The following is a 25,321-nucleotide window of genomic DNA, read 5'->3' as shown; positions in this document are numbered from 1 at the left end:
TCCTTAATGAACTAGAACACAACTACTGTATTCACCTGCCACAACCTTCACTGCTTAAGGATTGAGCTAATACAGGCAATGGGATTGAAGAACCTACAAACTCACACACAGAAAAGCTGGCATCTGGGGGAACGTGTGCCCTGATGGGGACTCACTAGCTGGGGGCAGACATTGTTTATTACACACTGAAGGAGCAGTCTGGTGGGTTGTGTGCCCTGATGGGGACTCACTAGCGGGGAGAGAGGGGAATGGCTGTTTATTATACACTGAAGGAGGAGACAGTTTAGTGAATCTTGAGTTACCTGCAGATAAGAACTGACATGCTGATCACACGCAGGAGGAAGAAGCTGGGGTTGCTACTTTCTGCACCCTGTCAACAACTCTAACTGAGAGAAGACCTTGCCACTCCCCTAACCCTGACCTGGGAAAGCCTTGTCGTTCTCATGGGTCTGAGGCAGTGGGGTCCTTGGCATGGCTGTGCTTATGCCAATAACACACATTCACTCAGGACACACCCCATTCCATAAGGTATCTTCAAAGGAGTTGAAATGAATGTGTTTACTGCAGTGTTATTCACACTAGCCAAGATATGAAGTCAAACCATCAATGGATAGATGGATGAGGAATGGGATGAGTCAGTCTTTAAAGGAAAGGAAACCTGTTATTTTGACAACACAGAGTAGCCTAGATGTCATTATTCTAAGTAAAACAAGCCAGGCACAAAAAGACAAGTACCCTATGATGATACTTATATGAGGGCAATCTACAGAAGTTGAGTTTGTAAAGCAGAAAGAAGAAAGATGATCTGTAGTGGCCGAGAAAGGAAGGAATCAGGAGTTATTGGCCAAGGGTTACTATGCTTCAGATAGAACAAAATGACAATGGTTAACAACAGTGTACTGTATATTTCATAATAATAGTTGTAAATGCTTCACATAAAAATTATGGGTGACTTAGATGATGAGTATTAACTTAGTATGCTTTAATGGTGTTGTATACATATGCAAAAATACCACATACTATTCCAGAGCATGTAGTGAATGTATGAAGAGAGAATTAAGCAAACATTCTGTTTTTTTTTTTTTTTTTTTATGTTTCTAGTCTATCAGTAGGTACCTTACTGTCCTGCCACACAGAGACTGGAGGATTATTCCACAGAAAAGACCAGAGCAGAGCAGACTAGAGCAGAGCAGACCAGAGTTGAACAGAGGAGAGCAGACCAGACTGGAATGCAACAGAGCAGGGCAGAAGAGTTCCCAGGCAATCACACAAGAGACACCAGGCAGAGCTAAAGGTAGGTAATTCTGACCCCGAGGAATACACTCCCTCCCTCGAATTCTGACAAGTTGCAGCTTATTTTCACCAGCTTGGATTTCAAAGCCCTGATACTCAAAGTCTTTCCCTTGGGGCAGACGATTGCCAAAGGCTTTCCTGAGGATTCTGGCCTTAGGAGGAGAGACCCTTGCTAACAATACTGTGGTTCCCTGCAGACAACCCTGCAGTGAGGTTTGTATTGACAAGTCACAACCACACATACTTACACTTCCAATCAACATTTAGACTTTGATCCTTTCTCTCTCTCTCTCTCTCTCTCTCTCTCTCTCTCTCTCTCTCTCTCTCTCTCTCTCTTTGAGATGCAGTCACAGTCTTATTATACAGCTCCGACTAGCCTGGAAATTGCTAGGTAGATCTCAAACTCAGAGATCCACCTGCCTCTCTGCCTCCCTCTGTCTTCTTTTGCTTTCTGTATGATGGGATTAAAGGTATGCATTACTATGCACAGTGAGATTTTCATTTTAACTACTTTTTAAATGTGTGTGTGTGTGTGTGTGTGTGTGTGTGTGTGTGTGTGTGTGTGTGTGTGTGTGAGAGAGAGAGAGAGAGAGAGAGAGAGAGAGAGAGAGAGAGTACCTATTTATGTGCACCTTGGCATGCTGATGCCCAATGGAGGTTACAAGAGGGCATTGGTTGCCTCGTACCTGGAATTACAGGCAGTTGTAAGATGTGGGTGCTTGGAACTGAACCAAGGTCCCCTGCAAGAGCAGTGAGTGTTCTTAAGGACTGAACCATTTCTCCAGCCTTTAGATTTTCATCTTAAATACAGACAGTTTGTAAAATTCTGATACAAGATGGAGATAAAAAGAAATACACAGAAATAAGACTAACTTAGAGATAACATATCATTAACAACAGCAGCAGTACCTCTGGCATCATTACCATGATTGAAGATATTAAAGTGTGTTTTGGTCTTTGAAACAAAGAAAACATAAACGGTATATGTATTAGGCTAAGATACTCAGAGGACTAAGACATTTGCTGCCAAGCACAACAGTCTGAGTCTGATCCCTAGGATGAACCCAGAGGAAGTAGAGAACCAACTTCTGTAAGCCACCGTCTGACCTCCATGTGCACCATGGTACAGGTGTGTCTGCCCCACTCCCACATAAGTAAATAAAGATAACATTTTAATTGCATCACTCCTTGTAGGACAAATGTCATAAAAATGAAAACTGTTGTCAAGGGAATGTCATCAGTGTGACTGCTCTGGGGGCATTCCTCTAATACACTGTGTTGGGGATGTTGTAAGTGTAACTACTATGGTGTGTTCCCCTGCTATAGCATGGTGGGAATGTCATCAGTGTGACTGCTAAGGGGCATTCCTGCACTCTGATAAGAGATGTCATTTCTCAGTGTGTATCCAAAAGCATGAAATCAGGGTTTCTAAAAGTTATTCTGTACGCCCACCTTCTCTGTTGCATTATTCAAAATATCCCAGGGGTGAAAAACAACTAACGTCCACTGACCAGGAAAGGGATGGAAGAAAATCGGTAGTTTATGTATAATGGAACATTAGTCTTAGAATATACAGAAATCCTCCAGTGTAACATGTCTGCCCTTGGAAGACAATATGCTAGGTAAACAAAGACAATCCTGAAAGGAAGGAGACAGTAAAGTTTTACTGATGACATTTTTAAATAACCAAACTCCCAGTAGCAGAAAGTAGAGATCAATGATTGTGGCCTGCAGGAAGTTACTGATCAGTCTGCGTAAGTTAGAGACAGAAGTAAATTCTAGAACTCTGTTGTGAATTGTAGTTACCAACGTGGCAATGTACCTTTAAATATTTTCCAAGGAGGTAAATCTCATATTAAGAATTTTTTTCTCCCAAACAAGAAAGCACAAACCACAGGGGCTCTTGGAATCTTGAGTGAGTTATATCTTTGTTGTGGCAATGGTTTCATGGATGTGTGCATTTGTTCAAAGATATTGAGCTGTACATTTTACATGTATGTGGTTACTTGTGCATCAGTATACCTTCATAAAAATGTTAGAAATATGGGCTGGAGAGATGGCTCAGAGTTAAGATCACTTACTGCTCTTGCAGAGGACTGGAGTTTAGTTCTGAGCTCCCACCCATATCTGACAGCTCACAACTGCCTTTAATTCTATCTCTGCTGGCCTCGGCCAGCACCCACACATGTATGTATATACACATAAAAGTAAAGCGGATATATATAAAAATAAATTAGAATATTCAAATGTATAACAAATAACCATGTAAGGGTAATATAAAAGATGCACCTTTTATATAAAATATATTATACAAATATATAACTTTACTGGATTACATATAAAAAGGCCTATATAAATAAACATTTAGGGGCTGGGGATGTAGTTTAGTGAGTAGAACATTTGCGTTACATGTATAAAGCACTAAGTTTGAAGCCAAGACCAAATAAAATTGGTTATGTAATGGTGGTGAGTTGTTTCATGAGATCCTGGTTTTTTTTTTTTAATATGAACAAGAAAAAAGCCATTTAGATAAAAAGAGCACTTGAAAAATTAAAAAATTGAAAGTAGTCTTTAAGAACATAATGGGAACTGGGGACAGAAAGATGAAAGGCTGTAGGAAGAAGAACAAAGTGTGAGGATAAAAGGAGGAACATGAGAGGAATTGCAGGAATGTTGACCAAAGCTCAGCAGTTAGATGTGTTGTACATGTATGTTTATGTGTCTGCTTACATGGATGTGTTTCTGTGTATATGTATATATTCCAGAAAGTGAACAATGTACATAGATGAGGAAGCAATTAAAATACTAAAGAAAACTTTGCCAAATGAAAAGACCGGATTGAAATATCCTCAAATTCAACACAACAGATAAAAATGGGTTCATACCGCCATAGTTTTGTTTCTGCTGCTCTGATAAAGCACCCTGACAAACATAAGGGAGGAAAGAGTTTATTTTAACCCACCATTAGCAGGGAAGTTAAGGTACCAAGGAATTAAAACAATTAGTCACGTTACCTCCATGGTAAAGAGCAGATAGAAATGAATGCATACAAGCTTAATATTCTACTCGCTCTCCCTGCTTGTATACAATTCATGACCCAAACTCAGGGATCAGTGCTGACTACAACGGGTCTTCCCATAACAACACAATCAATACAATCCCCCACAGACATACACATAGGCCAACCTTTTCAGGTGATTCTAGATTGTGTCAAATTGAAAATTAAAACGAAACATCACACTTATCAACACATTTCAGGAACTGTCAGAATACCTTACCACCAACCCAAAATTGTACTGGTGAAACAACCCAGAATCTTGATTCAAATATGAGAGGATTGAACTCACACAAGCATTCCCAATAAGAAAACATGCCCGACTTTCAACCCTTATCAGGAATATAGTGAGGAAAAAGACAGACACACATTCTAGGAGATCAGAGGAGATCCCTGGGATTTCCCTAGGGTGGTGGTGAAGATGAGCTGCATAGAGACACAGGAAGCTTGAGCACTTCCGAAGGGCCTGGGCAAACTTAAGACAATGGAAGGAACTGAATACAATCATGTTTGTTCAGCTGACGAGAGTTTGGATTGAGTAAGTAGTAACAGCATTTTAACAGTACATCTGTTTGCTAGAGCAGATCATGGAATGATTGGCTGAAATAAAAAAAGAAAATCCTTCACAGTTGCAGAGTGGAAGTCTGAGGCTGAGGTGTTGGTGGGCATGGGTATGGTTCTGGGGCCTCTGCTAGGTGGTAGAGGCCATCTTCTCCCTGTCCTCACAAGAGCTTCCCCTGGTGCATATGAATACCATCTCTTTGTGAGTCTTAATCTTCTCTTTTCTAAAACTGCCAGCCATATTGGATTAGGGCCCACCCTTAAAACCCCATTTAACTTAATTACTTCTAAATGCCCTATCTCCAATCCAGTCACACAGAATCAGGAATCGGGACTTCTACACATGAATATGGGGAGACACAATTCAGCCCTTAGGGGGAGAAATCAAACAAATAAGAGCTCCAGGGAATCAGGAGCACAATAAAGGAAAACTGGAGTATAATACATGGTTTAGCTCTGAAAAGCATAGTTTGTCTTAACAATGTAATGAGTGAATATTGATTTAACTAAAATTACACTACGACCACATCAGGAGACCAGGAAGTGGAGAGTGTGTATGTGTGTGGTATAACTGGGACAAGAAAGAGAAAGAACTAAGCCCTCATGTTCCTTCGTGGGAACAAAATAGCTGTTCTGCAAAAGAGAAAGAACAAGAAATCTCAATACCTACTGACAAGGGTTTTTCAGAAATGCTGGTGGTAACAAAGTACCACTGAAAACTGAAAGGTATGCTTCTGAGGACAAGAGATGGGGCAAGCCACTGGTCCTGTTGCTAATTTGTAGAACTATCTAATTCTGCAAACTTTTATTATATGAGTACACAGTGGATTAAAATGAAAATATGTTTAAATGGGTAGAAGGCTGACTCTTCGCATTTATTCTGTGACTCATATACACATGTTTTCCATTAGTGCTTCATCTATCCCATAGCATTTCACTGTCGTGATGGACTCTGAAGCAGTCAAGAATATAGCACTTTGTAAGAGTTCGCTAAAGAGATTATGGGATTTTATAAACAATGACAGAACATAGCTCTCCCCAAGCCTTCAGTTCAACATCCAGTCACTAAATAGTTGCTTTTTCTGGGATATTCTGTCAGGAATCACTATTTCTTTCATTTCTGTTCCTTTAATTTATTTTATCTAATAAAACTTAGAGTGTAAGACCCTAGGAAAGCTGAGGCTTCCAGAATCTTAGCCCAGGACGGCGGCCACCCCAAACACAGAATGGAGGCGAAAGCTTGATGCAAACTGCATGAGGCTTTATTGTAGTTTAACGAGCTAACGCCATGTTAGCTCGGGTCTTTTGATCCACCCACCATGGCGGATGACTAGCAAAGACAGCTTGAAGACGCTGCGCACAGATCTTATAGGGCAGCGTAAGGGGAGTGTCTAGGGGTACGCACAGGCTCACGATTGGTGTGCCTCCAGGCTTGGAGGGCTTGCCCTGTGTTGATTGGTCAACTGGTTGTTATGGACCATAGGCCCTCCCAGGGTGGTTGCTATGCTGTCTGCGTCATTGCTGTGCGCTTGTCTGTAAAGCACACCCAGAGCCATAAAGCATAGCGCCACCAGCTAACTTCTGATTGGTTCCTTGTCACGAGACAGGCATCTGACTTTCTAGTGACTAACTTCTGATTGTTTCCTTGTCACGAGGTAGGCATCTGACTTTCTGGTTTCTAGGACAAGGTCATAAAAGCACGTGTTTGGCTATTATGGCTGCCAAAAGGGAAGCTGGTCCCTTCAAGAGATTCCATAAATTCTTAGAATTTGAACCCCTTCTACATAATTCCAAGATTTCCTCCTCAAGTGATTCCCTGTAGAAATTAGAGTGTTGTTTCCATCAGACAAGATATTTGCTTTCCCAGACTTCCTGCAGGTAGGCATGGACAGAATCCAGACCAAGCCATTACAGTATATCCACCCTTCAACCAATAAACAGCAAGACAAAATATTGAATTCTTTTTTATTATTTAAATTAGAAACAAATGTATTTTATATATCAATCCCAGTTCCCTCTTCCTCCCATCCTCCCATTCCCTGCACCGACCCCCATTCCAACCCTCTTCTGCTTCATAGAAAGGGTGAGGCCTTCCATGGGAAATCATCAAAGCTTGTCACATCCTTTGGGGAAGGGCCTAGGCCCTCCCCCGTGTGTCTAGTTTGAGAGAGTATCCCTCCATCGGGAATAGGCTCCCAATGTCCATTGTTAACTAGGGATAAATATTGTTTCACTTTGAATGAATTCTTATGGCAGCAGAGACGAGACAATGTTATCCATAGTAGTGAACATGGTCGCAGTGTTGGCAGAGTCCTTGAACAGTGGCTGGTGCTGCTGACACCAACCATGCAAGAAGCATGGTCTTGAGCTGCTCTCTTTGTGGAAACTCATTCTCCAATATGATTTTTAATTTTCACCACAGTTGCATTTGATCCTGAGAATTTTCTGAAGTTTATTTTTAAACCTCATTAATATCCACCCAATATCTTTTCAATAAGTACTTTTTCTGCTTAAATCAGGAGGATAATGTTACTGTCCTTTTTATCACTTGAATTGGTGACTATGTGAGGAAAAGTTCCTACTGTGATGTCTAATAAATAGGAATAAGACATCAAATTAACAAAAAGAAAATGTTGAAAAGAAATATCTGTAACTTACTTTCCTCAAGTTTATAATTGATGGCCAAGACATGTCATTTGTGATTCACTGACAAATTAGAATTTTGCATTTATGAGAAAATGCTAGGTTTTTAATTTACTCATCCCTCCATTAAACAGAGAATGCCAGGATGCTGAAGTCTATTTGCAAGGCAGTGAAGAAACAAAACAAAGCAAAAAACAGACAAAAGGCCCTGGCTTTGTTGTAGTAGTAGAGGAAGATTGAATAAATAAACACACACACAATAAGTAAATTACACATTATGAAGTAAGTGGATAAATGTTGTGGGAAAGGCCTGGAGATGGAGAAGAGTGGGTGGTGCTGATGGGACAGTTGGCTTTGCAGGAGAGATGTTGAAAAGGCTCCGTGAAGGAGACACAGTAGACTAGTGTGTGTTGGACCAGCCCTTGGGACAAACCAGGGCTAGATAGAGAGACAGGATGGTGGCTGGAACAGTTGGGATCAGAGTTTTAGGGTCGAGCCATAGTCAGAGACTTGTGCAGTGCCTTTTCTGTTATCTTGAGAACTTAGCTGAGACTGACAAGAAGCCATCTAGATTTGACCAGAGGTGTAGATTTGATGAGAGTTGAGGCTTGTTTGCATTTAGGTTTCCATGGGCCAGTTTTGTTTGTTTGATTTTGGTTTTTGTCATATTGAGTGATTCTTAGTGATAGGGGCAATTCCTCCCCGGCTCACAAGGAGTAACTGAGGATGTGGAAATAGTTTCGGCTGTAATTCCTGGCAGGGGATATCCTAGAAATCAGTGGGCAGAGGCCATGAATACTGCTTAATGTCTAAAGATGGCCAACTCTCAATATCACAAGTTATCAGAAAGTCAGTAGCATCATGGTTGAGAAACTCTGAGAACAAAGATTTCCAGACCAGTGGCTAAACAATGCAGTGAGAGTCTCAGAAACTCTATATTCGTGTGCAAACCAAGTTATTTATGTTTGAATATTGAAATATCAGTATTTCTTAAAATATTTCAAGCATTAGAGAAGAATCTTTTTAAAATTTAATTATTTAAGTTTTTTTTTTTTTAAGTCAGCAAGAAAAGTAAAGAGTTTCATCAGGCTATCTTCAAATTATGTGGTATCATACTGTGCTGGCTAGTTTCATGTCAACTTGACACAGGCTAGATTTAAAAGGAGGAAATTGAAATTGAGAAAATGCCTCCATAAGATCCTACTGGAAGGAGTTTTCTTAATTAGTGATTGATAGAGGAGGGCCCAGATTATTGTGGGTGATGCCATCCCTGGTCTGGTGGTCCTGGGTTTTATAAGACAGCAGGCTGAGCCAGCCACGTGGAACAAGCCAGTAAGCAGCACCCCTTCATAGCTTTTGCGTCAGTTCCTGCCTCCAGGTTCCTACCCTGTTTGAGTTCCTATCCTGACTTCCTTTGATGATGAACTGGGATGTTAAAGTGTGAACTCAACAACCCCCTTCTTCCCCAAGTTGCTTCAGTCATCACAGTAACAAAGACATACTCTGTTCTAATTCATTCCTCTGCCCCACTGCCCTCCCCTTCCTTACTCTCCCTCTTTGGCTGGTCCCCTGACTTTCTCCAGTTTTGTTCCCCTTTCTGATTTCTTGTCACATGTATTCTATTGCTTTCTGTTCCCCAGTTCCTTCAACATCACTTCCTTCATTATCATGATTTCCCTTTCCAGCTTTGTGATCTGAAAACATCCCCCAACACACAAACAAACCCAAAGTCTATACATGAGTGAAAACGTATAGTATTTGTTTTTCTGAACCTAGCTCATTTGGCTTAACGCAATGATTTTCAGTTTCATTCAATTCCCCACAAGTGTCATGATTTCATTTTTCTTCATGGCTGTGTAAAATTCCATTCTGCACATATACATTGCTGTTATTTCCCTAATGATAACCATTCCTACTAGAGTGGAGTAGAATCTACAGAAACTCCAAGTTGCATTTTGTTTGAGAGAATTTTAATAATACAACATATACTAATATTCACCCTAGCCTCCTAAATTCACGTCTGTGGTGTTTCTGCCTAATAAATTAAAACAGTACACTCATTTTTATCCATGCTTAAGATATATAAACTTAAAAAAGATTAACACTGCACTTGAAAATATTCAGAAATAGCTGTTATATTTAATCAAGAAGATTTGCACTTACCCCATCTTATTAGCAAATTACTAAAATTTTCTGGAAGCACTTTCCAAATGTAAGTTATAGTTCTTTCCTTAAAAATCACAACTCGAAGGGGATGGGTATGGAGAGATGGCTCCACAGTTAGGAGCACTGGCTCCTCTTTCCAGAGGACCAGGATTGGATTCCCAGCTTATATGTGGTGGTTTACAATCTCTTTAACTCCAGTTCCAAAGGATCTGATGTCTTCTTCTGGCCTTTGCAGGCACTGCATGCTTGTGGGACACTTACATGTAGGCAAAATACCCAAAAATGTAACACAAACTCTTTAAAAGGTAAAAACTAGGTACACACTGTTCATATCCATGGATTTCACAACCATGCGGTGAGCTGAGCTTTTTGTTGGTTATTTGTGTTGATTTTCTGTATGTTTTAAACCTTTGGCAAACTATAAGTCAACAGAGTTGACAAAAGTATAGTTAATGTTGCCCTGAGGTAAGAGAAATTCATCATAAGAGCACAAATTATGTGGGATTCATGCAGTTTGTTTTATTAGTAGCTCTTATATTCAAGAAGGGGGTTTCTTGTAATTATTTTCTGGAAAAGGTCAGGTGTTTGCAAGCAGTGATTGCATATACCTAAACTCATTGCATAAATAAATCTTAGGGACATCTCCCACATTTCTGCAATATGGGTACCCAGTCAAATCACCAATCAGTAGAAAAATTTATGTCATTTTAGCTCATTCCCCAATCCCAGGAGCACCTAAAATGTGTCAGGTGGTTCACCTTTTCATGTTACATAAGCTACGTTAATGTGTTCCTTAGGGAAAAGTGAGTGATGATTTTAAAAAGAACACAGTCCATTGCACATAATAAAAACACAAGAAAAGGCCCCAATCTCTCCCTGCACCCTACCCCACCCCACCCTCATAAAAAGAAGAAAGTGTTGATGGGCATGAGATCCCTCCCTTTCTGCATAACACCTCTGGAGGCCAACTCTATGGATTCAGCGGGTGACTGCAGGTTGGACACTACTGCCTCACAGAAAGTCAAGAAACACCACAAAGTCCCTAACCAGGTCTCTCCCCTCGGACATAGTGCCACACTTGCCATGTCTGCCTTTCAAAAATGACTGCCACATGGAGCTACACGGCAAACAAAGATGAGTCACTGTGTAGCCATGCCTGGTGGTTTCCATCTTGTTTTAATCAGAGGTCATGTGCTATGACCCAGGATAATTTCTGGCAGGGTGTTTAGAAGAGTTTTGAATTTTAATACCTTTAAGTGGTGTGTGTACTTTCCATTTCAGTCATTAGCTGCCTGATCCTTAAAGGTATTTTTATTTCTTCCTCCTCCTAGAAATGACTTCAAGATTAAGAGACAAACTGATGCTTATAGTTCATACTGAAAGCAATTTTATTTTCCATTTCCACCCAGTTGGTTTTTTAAAGATGCAATGACCTACTGAGAGGTTTTCATAAACATAGCTGTTTAAAGATTGGGTGTTGTGACTGTGCCTTCTGTACAAAGGCAGCCCATTGTTGGGAAAAGATTGCCATAATTTTGACTGCTGGTGTTTGGAGATCTGAATTAAAAATGCCAAAACTGAGTTATCAGTGTGTAGTGAAGAAAAGCCAGGCTGTCAGGAAGCCACACTGAAGGCTGGAAGCCACCTTCTGACTAGTTCCTGTAATTACTGTCAGGTTTTGAGTTAGGCTAGTCTGCTCTTTCCCTTGGAGGAGCTGGGAGCCCCACACTGGGGCCATTCCTATGAGGGCAGGGTGGGAACACTTCTAAAAACATAGCCTCTAAGGAAGCTTTGTGAGCAGAAGGTCTGACCTGGAGAACTGTTCCCTGAAGTTGGAGATATGGCTGTTTGGTGCCGGATGCTTCCTGATGAAGCTAAGTTCATTTCACTAACGATTGTCCTCACTGACACCTTTTCCTTTGATAACAGACAAAGACATATGCCTCTGGAGAATAAAATATGAGAGCGCATGTTCTCAATGTAAAACCCAAAACATACATGGAGGCATATGTAATGTTTTCCTGATTAGGCCTCTAATAGCTCCAGAAATACTAACAGGAATTTACTAACAGGATTACATAAAGTAGGAAAGGCTCTGTGAAGTGAAAGAAACAATTACAGAGCTAAAGGCAGACTAGAGTGGCAGAAATGCCTTGCCAGCTATTCAACAGAGAACCAATTTACAAAATACAGAGACCGAGAAAAGTTAAACACCAAAAGAACAAACAATCTTATCAATAAATGCTTGAATAAAGCAACCCAGTCAGCCACAACATTCTCTGTTATATCAATCAAAGAAATAGAAACCTACAAAACCAACAGAGATCTCCCCAAGCTTACCTTACCTTGACACTATTCACAGATGATGAATAGATAATAAAATGCTTACACACACACACACACACACACACACACACACACACACACACACACACACACAGTGGTATATTAAACTATCATAGGGTGAACAAAATTATGCTGTTTCAGAAAAATGGATAGAACAGGGCATCATTGTGCCAAGTGAAATAAGCCAGAAACTCTGAGTACATGAGTTTTCTTACAGATGGGCTAAAGGCTTAAAAAGCAAGAAGACATGGGAGCAAAAGGAGGACTGTTTGGGATGAGGAAAGGAACGAACAAGAGAGACAGACTTGTGCTGTTGGTGGATAAAGAACCGTTTCTCTCTTACCTTTTCTAAGCCTCCACACCACACCAGTGCACACCAAACCTGGCTCAAGATATGGGTGAAGACACTTGCCACAACACCAAACCTGGAGAACACTAGTGGAGGTGAGGAGGAAAGAAAATGGCCAACTGTATCTCCCTAATTAACAAAAAACGCACATGGCCACCTATAGTCATGCCAATTCCCAGTAAAATGTTTTGAAATGAGAGTACAATAAATTCCTCAACAACAAGATATAAATTTCATCTCATCAAGACAGGGTGTATGTGGGTGCTTTCATGCCAGTGCACATGCGTGTGTGTGTGTGTGTGTGTGTGTGTGTGTGTGTGTGTGTGTGCACTTGCCTCTCTGTATTTCATCTGTAGAGGAAGAGGAATATATTAAAAATAGGACCAAATGGACTTTTGAATTAAACCAAATAAGTAAGATCTTATATTACTAGGAGAGGAATGATGCGACTCTCCAAACCTTCTTTCGCAAAACATGGAGGCATAAATAAAACTGTGGTCTGATAGAATCTCACACATTCTTTTATTCAATATATGAGATGTACATACATCACACAGGTCTTGGATATCTGTACCATACATATTCATATATATGTTTGTGTGCTTCTTATTTGAGGCTAAGGTTTACAAATAATAGTTAATATTCTAAATATTAGCTTCATTAAAGCATGCAATTAAGACATATAAGTAACTTAAAGATAAAACGGAACATTACCTTATTATGATGGAGCCATAAATATTTTAATTTTTTAAATCTAGAAAGATCAACAACTTCTGTCAGATCCCTGGAAAGAAAAAAACCATGGATATTAGCAACAACTCATTTGCTCATAGGTAAAGCTGGCCATACTGTCAGCATGGTTTGGGAGGAACTGGAAATACCTCTCCGTCCTCTTAGAATCATTGGCACACTTTCCTTCTAATTTCAAAAATTCCATCATTTGAAATAAGCTTGTGTTGTTAATAACATTCATATTAGCTGAAATTTATATCTCATTATTGCAGTTCATTTCAAAGCATTTTACTGGGGATTGGGAAAGGAGACAAAAATGAAGTGGACACTGGACATTGGTTCTGTTGTGGCCAGACATAATCTAGGAGTTGAATGTCCTGGAACACCTGGAGACAGGTGCTGAGGAGGGGGCTTTGTTGCTCACTGATCTTCTGGTCACCACATTACCCACCCTTCTTGGGTTGGTGGCTGATGTGTTTACAGGACAGATGTGGACTGGGCAGACAAGCTATTAACTGAGGGTAGCACCTCTGAGGAGAGATGGCCGTTGGGAGTTTTCAGATCTCTCCAGCTCTTAGAGTAGGAATTGTGGATACCAAGTGCTGAAGCACACATGAGGCTCTCCTCTTTTAAATCTTTCAGAACACATAGTATTTATTGGGGCACTTACATAAACACTTAGTAGCAGTATTAAAACACTACTGTGTTTCATATAGTAACTCATTCATGGCAACATCTCTCAACTTTTTTTTAAACTTTAGAACCTTTTTTTTTGAGTACCTGTATGTAGCCCAAGTGGGACTCAACCTCTCATTTCCCTTTCCTTGACCTTCCAAGTGCTGGGATTGCAGGTGTGAGCAACTCCCAGCTGCTCACGCTTATTGCTTGTCATGAAACTCCAAAGAACTAAATTTTTCCTGATTTTTATGAGTCAGTCTTCCTGTGTAGACCAGTCTGGCCTTAAACCTGCAATCTTCCTGCCTCATCTTTCTGAATAGGCGAGACTGAAAATGTGAACCATTGTGCCTAATAAAAATTTTAAAGCATGTAAATGATATTTCTAAATTAAACATACACACATGTGATGCTACTAGGACACACAATCTCACAGCGAACTTCCTGATCCTCTCACTATTACAGTGCCCTTACCCCTTCCACCATATTCTCTGAGCCTTAGGTGTGGGGAAAGTTTTGTTTATGTATTGTGGATCAGACTCCACAATGATGAATTTTAATTGGTTGTGTTTTTCTGTAGTGGTCTCCATCATTTGCAAAGAAAAGTTTCCCTGATGAGGGGTGAGGACTCCACTTATCTGTGGGTCTAGGGACAATGTTTATAGATTGTTGTGAGGGATTATGATGGTTTAGTAAATTAGAGGTTATAAATTCTCTAATAACCATGACTTCATTAGCACAGAGTAGTTAGCTAGGTTTCCAGTACCACATGTGATTTCCCATTTGTTGAGTGTGTATGAAGTCAAATTAGAGAGCTATGATTACCAGCAAGGTATACACGCCATCGCTGTACCCTTAGGGATATCATTCAGTGCCGGTTGTTGCATGACTCATCGGCACCATAGCTTCGTAGGACTGTTGGTTGTTTCTCTCCTTCGGAATTATGCATGGTGCCTGCTTGTTCCATGAAAGCTAATTCTTAGGGGGTTCCAGCTCAGGGTTTCTAGGGCTCTGTTTCCTAAGCATCATCAATGTTTTGTTGTTGTGAACTGTCTGATACATGTGCTGTAAACTGAATTCAGGCCTTCTGCAAGACTAGTATGCACTCTTAACCACTAAGCCATCTCCTTTGCCCACAACCTTATAAAAAAATAACGTAATCACTACATTTTCTTCACTCTGCCGTGTGTGTGTGTGTGTGTGTGTGTGTGTGTGTGTAATTTTTTGAGTCATCTGAAAATAAGACTCTCATTACTAAACAGCTCAATATTCATAGCTTCCAAATTAAAATATATTTCTGCAAATCATAATACAAATATCACACCTAAGGAGATTAAGTTTAATTCGGCCAAGTAAAACATCAAATAAATTATTTACACCCCCTACTCACCTACATTTACATACTACCTTTATAGTTTATGTCTTGAGCCATCATATTTGTATGTTGTATTCAGTTAGTTTAATTCATCATTTTAAGTTTACATTTGCCAAAGTCTTCCCCATTAACGTATTTACATTTTGAAAAGCTCTGGACAACTGGCCAGAAGAACATCCTACATTCTTGATTTGTCTTAAGAGTTTTCTAAAAGTTATATTCTAGATATGCCACCTCTTAATGACATTAGCGGAAATTCTGTGTTACATCAGAAAGTAAATTATGTCAGTTTGTTCCAGTTATGGTAATACTAAGTTCTGTTACTTGTTTAAGGCCTGCCAGGTCTCTATTGTAAAAGTGCAAATTTTATAGTACAAAGCTAACATGTAGGACTCTGAGTCCACATGAAAATCTTGCTTCATATAACAACACTGCCTTGATTGCAAAATATTTTTTCTCATGCCCCCATTCTTCTTACATTCATTAACATTTTATTTCCTACAAAGAGCAACTGCTCTCTTCTTTCTTGCATTTATTTTTTTTCCTCCATCGTCTTTGGAATTATGTATCCCCTCACACAGAATTTCTCTAACACAACAACAAATACCAGCTTTCCCCAAAGCAACTTTCATTGGGAGAATACACAGCATTTATGCACCTTCTCTCTTTGTAGTCAGTATCTTTTTTTCTAAGGAGTCCTTAGACCATGGTGCAATCTGACTAACTCTACAGTCAGGGATGGTAGAATGTTAAATGTTAAATCCTCCCTATGATGTCATAAAAACAACCTCAACTTAGAAGTCTAAAGATCTTGAGCCTCATTTTGGGACTTGCATATAATTTTAATCCATTAGTACAATATCAATGAGTCTAGCCATTTCTATCATTTTTTTCTTATAGTAATAATATCAATGCTGAAAATCTGGCTATTACAAAATATAGCAAAGTGACTCATTTCTTTGAAAGTACTTTCAAGTTGGGAATGCTTTTTCTGCAAGCAAGCCTGTCCTAGATCAATAATAAGTTGTTATATTTTAAGGTGAGGCCAATCAAGACCACAAGATGTAAATCTACTACTAACGATGCTATGACTTGTGTTGACAAGTTACTAAGAGACATTAATAAGACACTCTTGTTCCAAAGGCAACTGGGACTTAAACAAAGTACCCAGCTTACCTAGTTTATGCATGTAGACTGTGAAATTCTTTTTTGCCCCAAATCTGCTGTCCTTCATATAAGAAAACTATTGATCACTCACAGTCAAAGGACAATGTTTCTAATTTTTTCTGGTGGTTTAAAGCTATCCTTTTTGTCTACCCACTCTTAAGATCAGTAGTATCGCATTGCTGGAGTGACCTTCTTGCTACATCACGACATGGTGACGATGTGTGTGAGCAGGGGAGCAAACTCACTGTGATCAAGAACTTACTCCTGAAGCAATGAGCTGGTTTTGGTGACAACACCATTAATCCATGAGTGAAATGCAGAGCACTCATGGCCCAATCAGCTCTCACTGGTCTTGCTTCTCAACACTGTTGCATTAGGATTCAGTTCCTAACACATGAACTTTGTGGGATGCATATAATTCAGAGCAGTGTTATTGCTATTAAAATGCAAACAGTGGCCATGCAGGATGTCACTTATTGGCCAGCAGGAATACAGTGTGGTCAGAGTCCAACCATATGCATCACTTCCTCTCCCTCTTGTATCTGGGGTCTGTTGCAGACACTGGGATTATTGAGTTCTGTAGAACACCTCTTTGATGTAAAGGAAGCGTTTTATTTCTATTTGCTAACAAAATTCACATAAGTGGTTTTACGGGTTATAGTACAATAGTGGTTCTTACAATATGAGAATAGGTTACTATTCACAACAATAGTAATACTATTAATTGTACTAGTGATAACTGACTGCTTACTATGTACCAGGAATCTCTTTAGTTTCTACCTCTTCTACATGTTACAACCATCCTGTATTATACAAGAGTAGGACTACTTAATGAAATGGTATCGAGTTAATATTTGCAGGTTTTGAGAAGTAACAAATATTGTCTGGCACACAAGGATACTAAAAATCATACTCACTGTTTTTCTAAAATTAATATTTAACTGATGTTCTATCTGTTTTCAAATGTGGTAATTCTAGCAGGAAAGTTACATAACATCCCAAGATCATCTTGAGTCAGCCTGGCTCAATAACCTCTGTTTTTTAGGCTTTTTAATGTCTTGCCTCTTAGGTATAAGTGGTATACTCTCATAAGTGGTAAAGTAATTATGCTGTGATTGCCTACCCAGTCCTTGAAGAAGGGGTAATGAAAAAAATGTCTTTATAAAAGATTATAAAATGATATTCCTCTGTGTTTTTCCAGAAAGCACACTTACTTTTTAGAGAGGAACAGTTCGAAGACATCAATATCCCTCCTGTGGCCACATATCTTTAGCTGATCTTCAACTGCCTGATAACATATAATTAATCTGTCAAACCACATTCCAATGAGCAAAAATACTGAGACATTTGCAGTCAATAACAATATGTCTATGAGAAGATCAAAAGAAAGGCAAATATGGAGGCAACCACTGTAAATTGATGAATTCCAACACTACAATTATATATTATTTACTCATCTTTGTGGTTGAATCTCATTATTTTTAACCCTAGGCACAGATGTGTAAATAATTTTAACCAGAAAGTAAAAAAAAAAAAAAAATGTGTGTGTATACACCATGATTAAGTTATTACTTCTCTATGAGGTAGGGTATTTTAATCATTATTCTTAAATTTTCCTTCATAAATGAAGAATTAGTGTTTGACAGGGTTCTGCACTCATAGAAAACACCTAGAAGCAGGTTGTAGGTAGAAGGAGTAGAATATACTGTAGATTTTTAGGGATGTTCTTTCAGTGGCCCACCAGTATGTTTGACACCAAAAAATTCTCAAGAAAGTATCAAACAAAAAATGTCATTTTTCTCTGAGTAAATAAATACATTTTCCATCTGATTGCCACAGGCTTTATTTTAAAAGTACAGATCCAGCAGCAGCTTTGAAGCCCTTTGCTTTTTCTTTAATAATTACCAAATATACATTTGTAGGCCTCTTGACTGAGAGCACAATGGAAAAACTGGCCATTCAAGAGTAGAGCTAACAAGAAACAACAGAAGTGAAGGGGTCACTAGTGCCATTCTGTGGCCCACAAACATCGTAATTATCAGAATCAAAACAAGCAAACATTTTCTATGGGGATTTGCTGTGTGTGGTAAGATTGTAGTGTCAGAAAGTAATGCATAAGGTTTTGAGAGTGCATTCACCATGTAATAGGGCACTTTAAGACATTAGAATGAGTGGGATGAACAAATTCTTAAAGACCTGAGAAAGGTAAATATCCCAGAGTAAAGGAGGTGACGGCAAACTTACAGTTCCTCACTTCCCTTGATTTTTTCTCAAACAAGCTGAAGCTAGGGGACTTGGAGAATTTACAGGCTTGGGCTCAGGTCTTCCAATAGTTGGATTATATTTTACACTTACACAAACCAAATCTTGGAAAAACTCATTGGTTCAGGCTTTGATGTTCTCACCTGGGTATTTCTGTTTAAACATCTAAACTCAGCCTACAGTATGCATAGTCAATCTCAATAATTCAAAATGACTTAAGGCCAAAGTAGAATTAAAGTTTTATTTGGTTAATGTTGTGAAAAAGAAAACAAATATACTCCCTACAATGTTGTAATATTTAAAGTTTATAATTTTTTAAAAGATTTTATTTATTTATTTTGTATAGTCTTCTGCCTACATGCAGAGGGCACAAGATCTCATTTAAGGTGGTTGTGGAGCACCACGTGATTGCTGGGAATTGAACTCAGGACCTCTGGATGAACAGTCAGCGTTCTTAACTGCTGAACCATCTCTCCAGCCCTAAAGTTTATAATTTTAAAGATATAAAGTTATGCTTTTCACTTCACCTAGCCATCACTCAGAAACAGTTAAGTATAATACAAAGAAATGTATGTATTATACTTCTCTGTAGAAAATAGATTAAGGTGTGACCTCACCGGGGAATAATTTACAGTAGTTTAAACATATAGTAAAAGGTTATGATGGCCAGTTTTGCATGTTGGCTGGATTAAGAGATGCCCAGGTAGTTGGTACAGCATTATCTGTGAGAGTTGGTGAGTGTGTCTCCAGAAGCGAATGGCTTTTGAACTGTCAGTCTGAACGAAGACAATTCTCAGTGATGTGGTCATCACCCAGTCCACTGAGTGCTGCAAATCAAGTGGAAAGGCAGAGCTATGCACATTCATTTTCACTTGTCGAGCTGGACACCAATGTTCCTCTCCATCACTTGCCATCGTCAAGTGGACTTCCCTGGAACCAAACCATGGCCTTTCTCAAAACTCCAGCTTGCAGATAACAGTTCTGAGATGTCCACCCAGGTGAACCAATCCTTCCTAGTAAATCTCTGCCTATATCCTTATTTATTTTAGTGGTTATGTTTCTCTGGAGAGCAATAAGAGATGTGTAGTGACATATTATTTATGATTTATAGTAGTTTTTCTTTTTGTACTAGGCAAAAAGGGGAATTGTAGAGATATATTACTTATGATTTATTAAATCTTGCCTGATACTGAGATCTTGCTCATGTCTTATATACCTCCCCAGTGCATGGATTAAAGACATGTGATCCCAGGCGCTGTGATCATCTTTGTGTGAGCTGTTTCTCTTTTGGATCAATCTTGTGTAGATCTGGGTGGACTTGGGACTCACAGAGATCTGTCTATCTCTTAATCCTGAGTCCTAGGATTAAAGGTGTGTACCACTACCTCCTAGCTTCTGGCTGCTGGGATTAAAGGTATATGCATGGCTTCTATGGTTTGTGGCTGAGTTTGCTTTCTGAATCCTCAGGCAAGCTTTAATAAACCACAAATAAAATATCAATACAGAGATGGCTATCTAGATATACGTTTTTAAGTAAAAAGTTATTGCTGATATAATTTGTGTAAGTCTGTTTTCTTAAACAATAATTTAAATGCATAGACAATGTACATATTCCAAATTGAAAACAAAAGCCTCATGTGATCATTAAGTTTTACTTTCCAGAATGTATATTATATAAGAAAGTATATATGCTATGTATAAAATAAATACAAATGTGTGTGTGTATTGAGATAAGGTCTTGTTATGTTACACAGGCTGGTCTTGAACTCCTGGGTGAACTCCTGAGCAGCTGGGGCTATTGGCAATGCTCTATTGCCTAGTTCAAGTCAATCCATTTTGAAGTATTTAAATATTTTATAATAAATACGTATTGACTTGATAACCAGAAAGCATTATGCATTTTGAAAGTTGAGCCACAGAAGAAGTACTTAAGGTTTTAAAAAATTAGCCGGGCTTTGGTGGCACACACCTTTAATCCCAGCACTCAGGAGGAGGCAGAGACAGGTGGATCTCTGTGAGTTCGAGGCCAACCTGGTCTCCAGAGCGAGTGCCAGGGTAGGCTCCAAAGCTACACAGAGAAACCCTGTCTCGAAAAACCAAAAAAAAAAAAAAAAAAAAAAAAAAAAAAAAAAAAAAAAATTAGAGGAGATGCATAGGAAACTTGCAAATATCACCATAAGTTGTAAAGCACTGGCACAATTAATCATTTATACAACTTTTTATCAAGGCATGTTTCTTTTCATCTGATAACTTTATATGACTCCACAGAAGTGTGCTGTGAAGTTTCAGATTTCATTAAGCCGAGGTTGAGGTAGGGAGCAGGCCCTCTAGTGCACACGGCCCTTCATTAAGAGGCCTTCCAACATCCTTCCCCAATAACTTGGTATTGTAATAACACACGCACACAAGCACGCGCACGCGCACGCGCACGCGCACACGCACACGCACACGCACACGCACACGCACACACACTTTACCACTCTTGCCATTTTTCAGATTTCAAGCTCTGTAGGATCAGGGATATCCTCAAGGAGTTGCATTCACATTGCTATATAACCTCCAGCACAGTTTTCTTCCAGAACCTTCCCTCTGTTTGTAACTGAAGTGCTCCCCAACCCCCAGCCATGGCAGGCAGGCTCTGCTTCCTGCTTCTATGAGAGTCTGTCTTCCACAGACCTCAAGTTAAGCAGAGCTCTGCAGCATTTGGTCACGGGTGGCTGCTTCATTTCAGTCAGCAGAATGTCTAAGTTTTTATGTGGTAGTGTGTATCAGAAATTCACTGTGTAAAGCTCGGTGGCATTCTGTTGTATCTATACACTTATATAGATAGACAAGTGGGTCGATACCCCTTTCAGCTATTGCCCGTAAGGCCACTATGACTGTGGGTGTACAAAGACCATGCAAGCTCTCCCCTTCCCTTCACTTAGGTAAAGATGTGGAAATGATGTAGTGATTCTGCTTCCTTTTCTTGAAAAATTTCCATGTCATTTTCTAAGACAGCATGGACATGGTAGGCACTCTGAAAGAAACATTTTTAAAACAGTAGATCCAAATCCAGTCACCCAGCAACCAACTCTGAAACTGACTTGTGTGCTTTTTACCTGGTAAAGCTAGGATGTCTGTGAGTGGATCTTTAAGTGGGAGACAGTGAGGGACACCCAATGAGGTACAAGAAGGTGGTAAATGTTAAGGGCTATGAGAAAGGGGAGACCTATGTGGCAAAGGCGGAGGAAGGAGAAATTCCTGTTCCTCTGGATGATGGGGTCTCAGGGCAGGATCAAGAGGCTGGGCTTAAAGAGTGTCAAGAAAAGAGCGGGGATCTTGAGGGAAGAAAGGGCTGAGTAGTCAGAGTGCACCAAAGACAGAAGGCATGAGGCCTCAGCGCCACACAGCCTTGAGCATAGAGGAAAGCGATTGCACAGTAAGGAAGGAAAGGTGTTTGGGAATCGTATCACCAGGGTTAACTTTGAAATTTAGATTTGAAAACGTGCACTCAATTAGTGCCCAAATAAAACTTTAATGGGCTTCAATAAGTGTAACTGAAAACCACACATTTTCCGTAAACTGTCACTTGAGATTATCTTAATATCACATACTTCACAATACAAATATTTATACAAATTAACTACATCCTAAAATTCAAGTAAGGAAGTCTAATGAAGGTCTCTTTCTCCTTCCTCCCAGGCAACCACACTAGTGCTTTTAAACAATGTGCCCTGTGAAGTTATTTTAAAGGCTTGTTCCTACTTCTCCTTTGGTGCCTTTCCCTTGTGGGTACCTACAGTATAGGCTTAGTTAGCTATTGGGAAATGTGGCTTTGGGCTTAACACTGGAATGACCTGGGCATCTTACAGAATCTTTGAACTGGAGAAAGGATGTGACAAGCTTCTGGAAGATGCCTCCAGCAGTGTGTGCGATAGCCAAGGGTGAAGAGAGAGTAACAGTTATGAAGCAAGGCCACCTCTGGGAAATCAGGAATGACTGGGTGGCAGGGAACAGGAGTGAGCAGTGGACAATATCAGATGGTGTATGGACAGAGAATCCAGGCAAAGGCAGATAATTAGGGCAACGGGAAGGCACAGGCAATGGTAGCGAGGATGCCATGCTGATGACAATATTACGAGGCTTGCTTGACGAGGGGGAAAGTGCCTGGAAGGATGATGCAGCCATCTGAGAAATGCTTGAGCTTTTGGCCTTGATGAACATACAATACAGGTCAAGGTGACCAGTAGAAAACTATGAGTGTGAATGAACGTGGATCCCATTAGAAACTTAAGTGTAAATCTACAAACCCGGTGAGTCACGCCAGTCCAAAGGAGAGAAAAGGGCACAAGTAAGGTCAGGGCAAAGTGTAAGTTCATGAGAAAGGATGAGGAAGGAAAGGACATAAAGGTGGGAAAAACCTTTCTCAAGGCCCAGGTGGGCATTCTAAGAAGGTCAAATTCAGGTCTGTAGTTATTGCACCGAGTGGGAGAGGTTGTTATTCCGGATTGGTGTTTAATTTGGAAACAATTTCAGCAGCGCGCGTGCGTGTGTGTATGTGTGTGTGTGTGTGTGTGTGTGTGTGTGTGTGTGTGTGGTGTGTGTGTGTGTGTGTGTGTGTGTGAGAGAGAGAGAGAGAGAGAGAGAGAGAGAGGGGGGGGGGAGATTTTAAGTTAATTGGTACAGACTCGCGATGCCGAGTTTCCACACAACAGCTTTCTCCACTACTCACTCTCACAATTTATTACCAGAAGATAATGTTTTAAAATTTCCCAATGATTAAATAGTACACTAAAATCTACATCTTTGGTGATCAATTCCTGCCCCCACCCCCACCCCGTGCAACACAGCCCAAGTTAGGATTTCATGTGGCTCTCTACCTGTTCCCAAACCCCGAGGCTTAGCTAAATGGTCTGAGTGGAGTTTAGCACTGCAAAATCCCCTTTTCCAGGTCCGAGGGTAGCCTCTAGGAGAGCATTGTGTCAGAGCCCCCGACCCCCACCCCAACCCCGCTCCCAGGCTGTAGATCTGGTTAAGGGAGGTGCCTTTTACCTGGAGACTGATTTGCAGAGCATTTTTCGACTTCTTCCGGAGGATGGAGCATGGAAACTTGGGGAGCAAGGAGGTCTTCTGCTCTCTGGACATGAGGAAAATTACAGCGGAGAGGGGCACCAATAGTCCACTGGGCTTGGCCAAGGCCTCATTGTTCCCTTCCCACTGTCCTTCAACTGAAGGCCAATGCAAATCAGTCAAGCTGTGAAGCCAAACCCTGACTTCTATGACGTTTGCAGCAGTACATCACAGCCCCTCCCTTGTCCTCTCCCTCTGCAGCGGGATGCATGGGCCACAGTGAGGTCAGCTATGCCAGAGATCAAGAGAGCAAGAGGGGGGTCCGAGGGCCAGAACAAGCAGTGGCCCAGAAATAATTTCAGAGTCGACATACGAGCTCCAGCAGGCTTCGTTTAGAGAAAAGAGGTATCCCTTAGGCAGCTGGCAGCTGTAGGAGGAATGAGGCCATACTCCGAGGAGTCTCGCTGCAGCCCCACTCAACTGGAAAAGCATACGATTTCATTCTCATCTAAAATTTGTCGTTTTATTCATGGATTAGTATTTTTCATCAATTTTGACTTGGAAGCATAACATTGAAATTTTTATTTCAAATACTGAGATTTTGGTGCCCCTAACATTTCCACACCGAGGCATCATCATGCAGGCAGACCTAGGTTGTGGGGAGAGGTTGGCAGTATTGAGGTTCTCCAATATTCCAGTCGCATAAGAAAACAGTACTTCCCTCTGACTGCGTGGGCCAATATCGAGTAAACAAGTATTTCCTCTGATAAATCTTCTAACATGGATTTTAGTTTTTAGTAGCTGTGTCGGCACCAGTCACGTGGGCTTCTCTTTTGTGTGAGTTGGGAGTCTCTCATCTGTGGAGCCCTTTCTTGATGAGCCATCTTTCAGGTTCCTCGTTGTAACATCTTAACGTGGTCTTTTGAAAATATTGCTACTTAATGATCATGGAAGCTAAAATAATGCAAACAACTACAGAATGTCAGGGATGGAAACTAATGAAGTCACTTTAGCATAAAAACTCATTCACAAATGTCCCTATGTTAGTAAGCTATTTATCATTATTATTATTTCTATTACTATTATTATTATTTTATTTTATTATATATAGCAAGCATCCCTAGCAGAGTGAGCAGAAGGCTTTTCCTTCCATGTACTAGGATGCTAGCCGCAGGACACCAGCTTGAAATCTTAAAAATTCACTTAGAATATGCAGCCTCCTTTATAATCAATCTTGTTTTAATAAAAATAAAGTGGTTCTCCTAACGCTCCTCAAATCTTTGAGTAATATTTACTCTGAAGCAAAACACCCTGTGTTTATCGTGTGGCTTCACCTCCCTGGCATTCTGCCATTGCCTGCAGCAGTGTGCATACCCCAATTTGAAAGCTCTTGCATCGTGCGTGTGGGTTTGGATAAGAAGAAAGGGCCCTATGTACCAAGTTGGGGCATGTGGGGCTTAGCCTCAACTCTGACATTAACTAGTTGTTGGCCAGTTTCAAGTCACTTGATGTCATTGGATCTCACGTTTCTTCAACAACAAAATGAAGACATTCGAATTTCATTAAAATTTATTTTTATTAATTACATTACCCTTCAAAGACTGGCTATTGTATTTACAGTGAAAATTGTTGTAGAGATTGTTGA

The 25,321-nt window shown here is 40.1% G+C and overlaps 1 protein-coding gene across 1 annotated transcript in view; it reads right to left on the bottom strand.

The window, feature by feature from the left end:
- The window catches only part of Lrrc72 (leucine rich repeat containing 72), a 50,114-nt gene extending 26,363 nt beyond the window's left edge, over positions 1-23,751 (bottom strand). The window contains exons 1-3 of the mRNA XM_027419714.2: positions 23,659-23,751; positions 17,577-17,650; positions 13,128-13,197 (exon numbers count right to left, since the gene is read on the bottom strand). Coding sequence (XP_027275515.1) covers positions 13,128-13,197; positions 17,577-17,650; positions 23,659-23,751 — 237 coding nt within the window. The remainder of the gene's footprint in view (positions 1-13,127; positions 13,198-17,576; positions 17,651-23,658) is intronic.
- Positions 23,752-25,321: the final 1,570 nt, after the last annotated feature.

Source organism: Cricetulus griseus, chromosome 5 (genome assembly GCF_003668045.3).
Source record: "Cricetulus griseus strain 17A/GY chromosome 5, alternate assembly CriGri-PICRH-1.0, whole genome shotgun sequence".
NCBI lineage: Eukaryota > Metazoa > Chordata > Mammalia > Rodentia > Cricetidae > Cricetulus > Cricetulus griseus.
The sequence above is the reverse complement of the archived record's forward strand: the minus strand, read 5'-3'. Positions and strand labels throughout refer to the sequence as shown.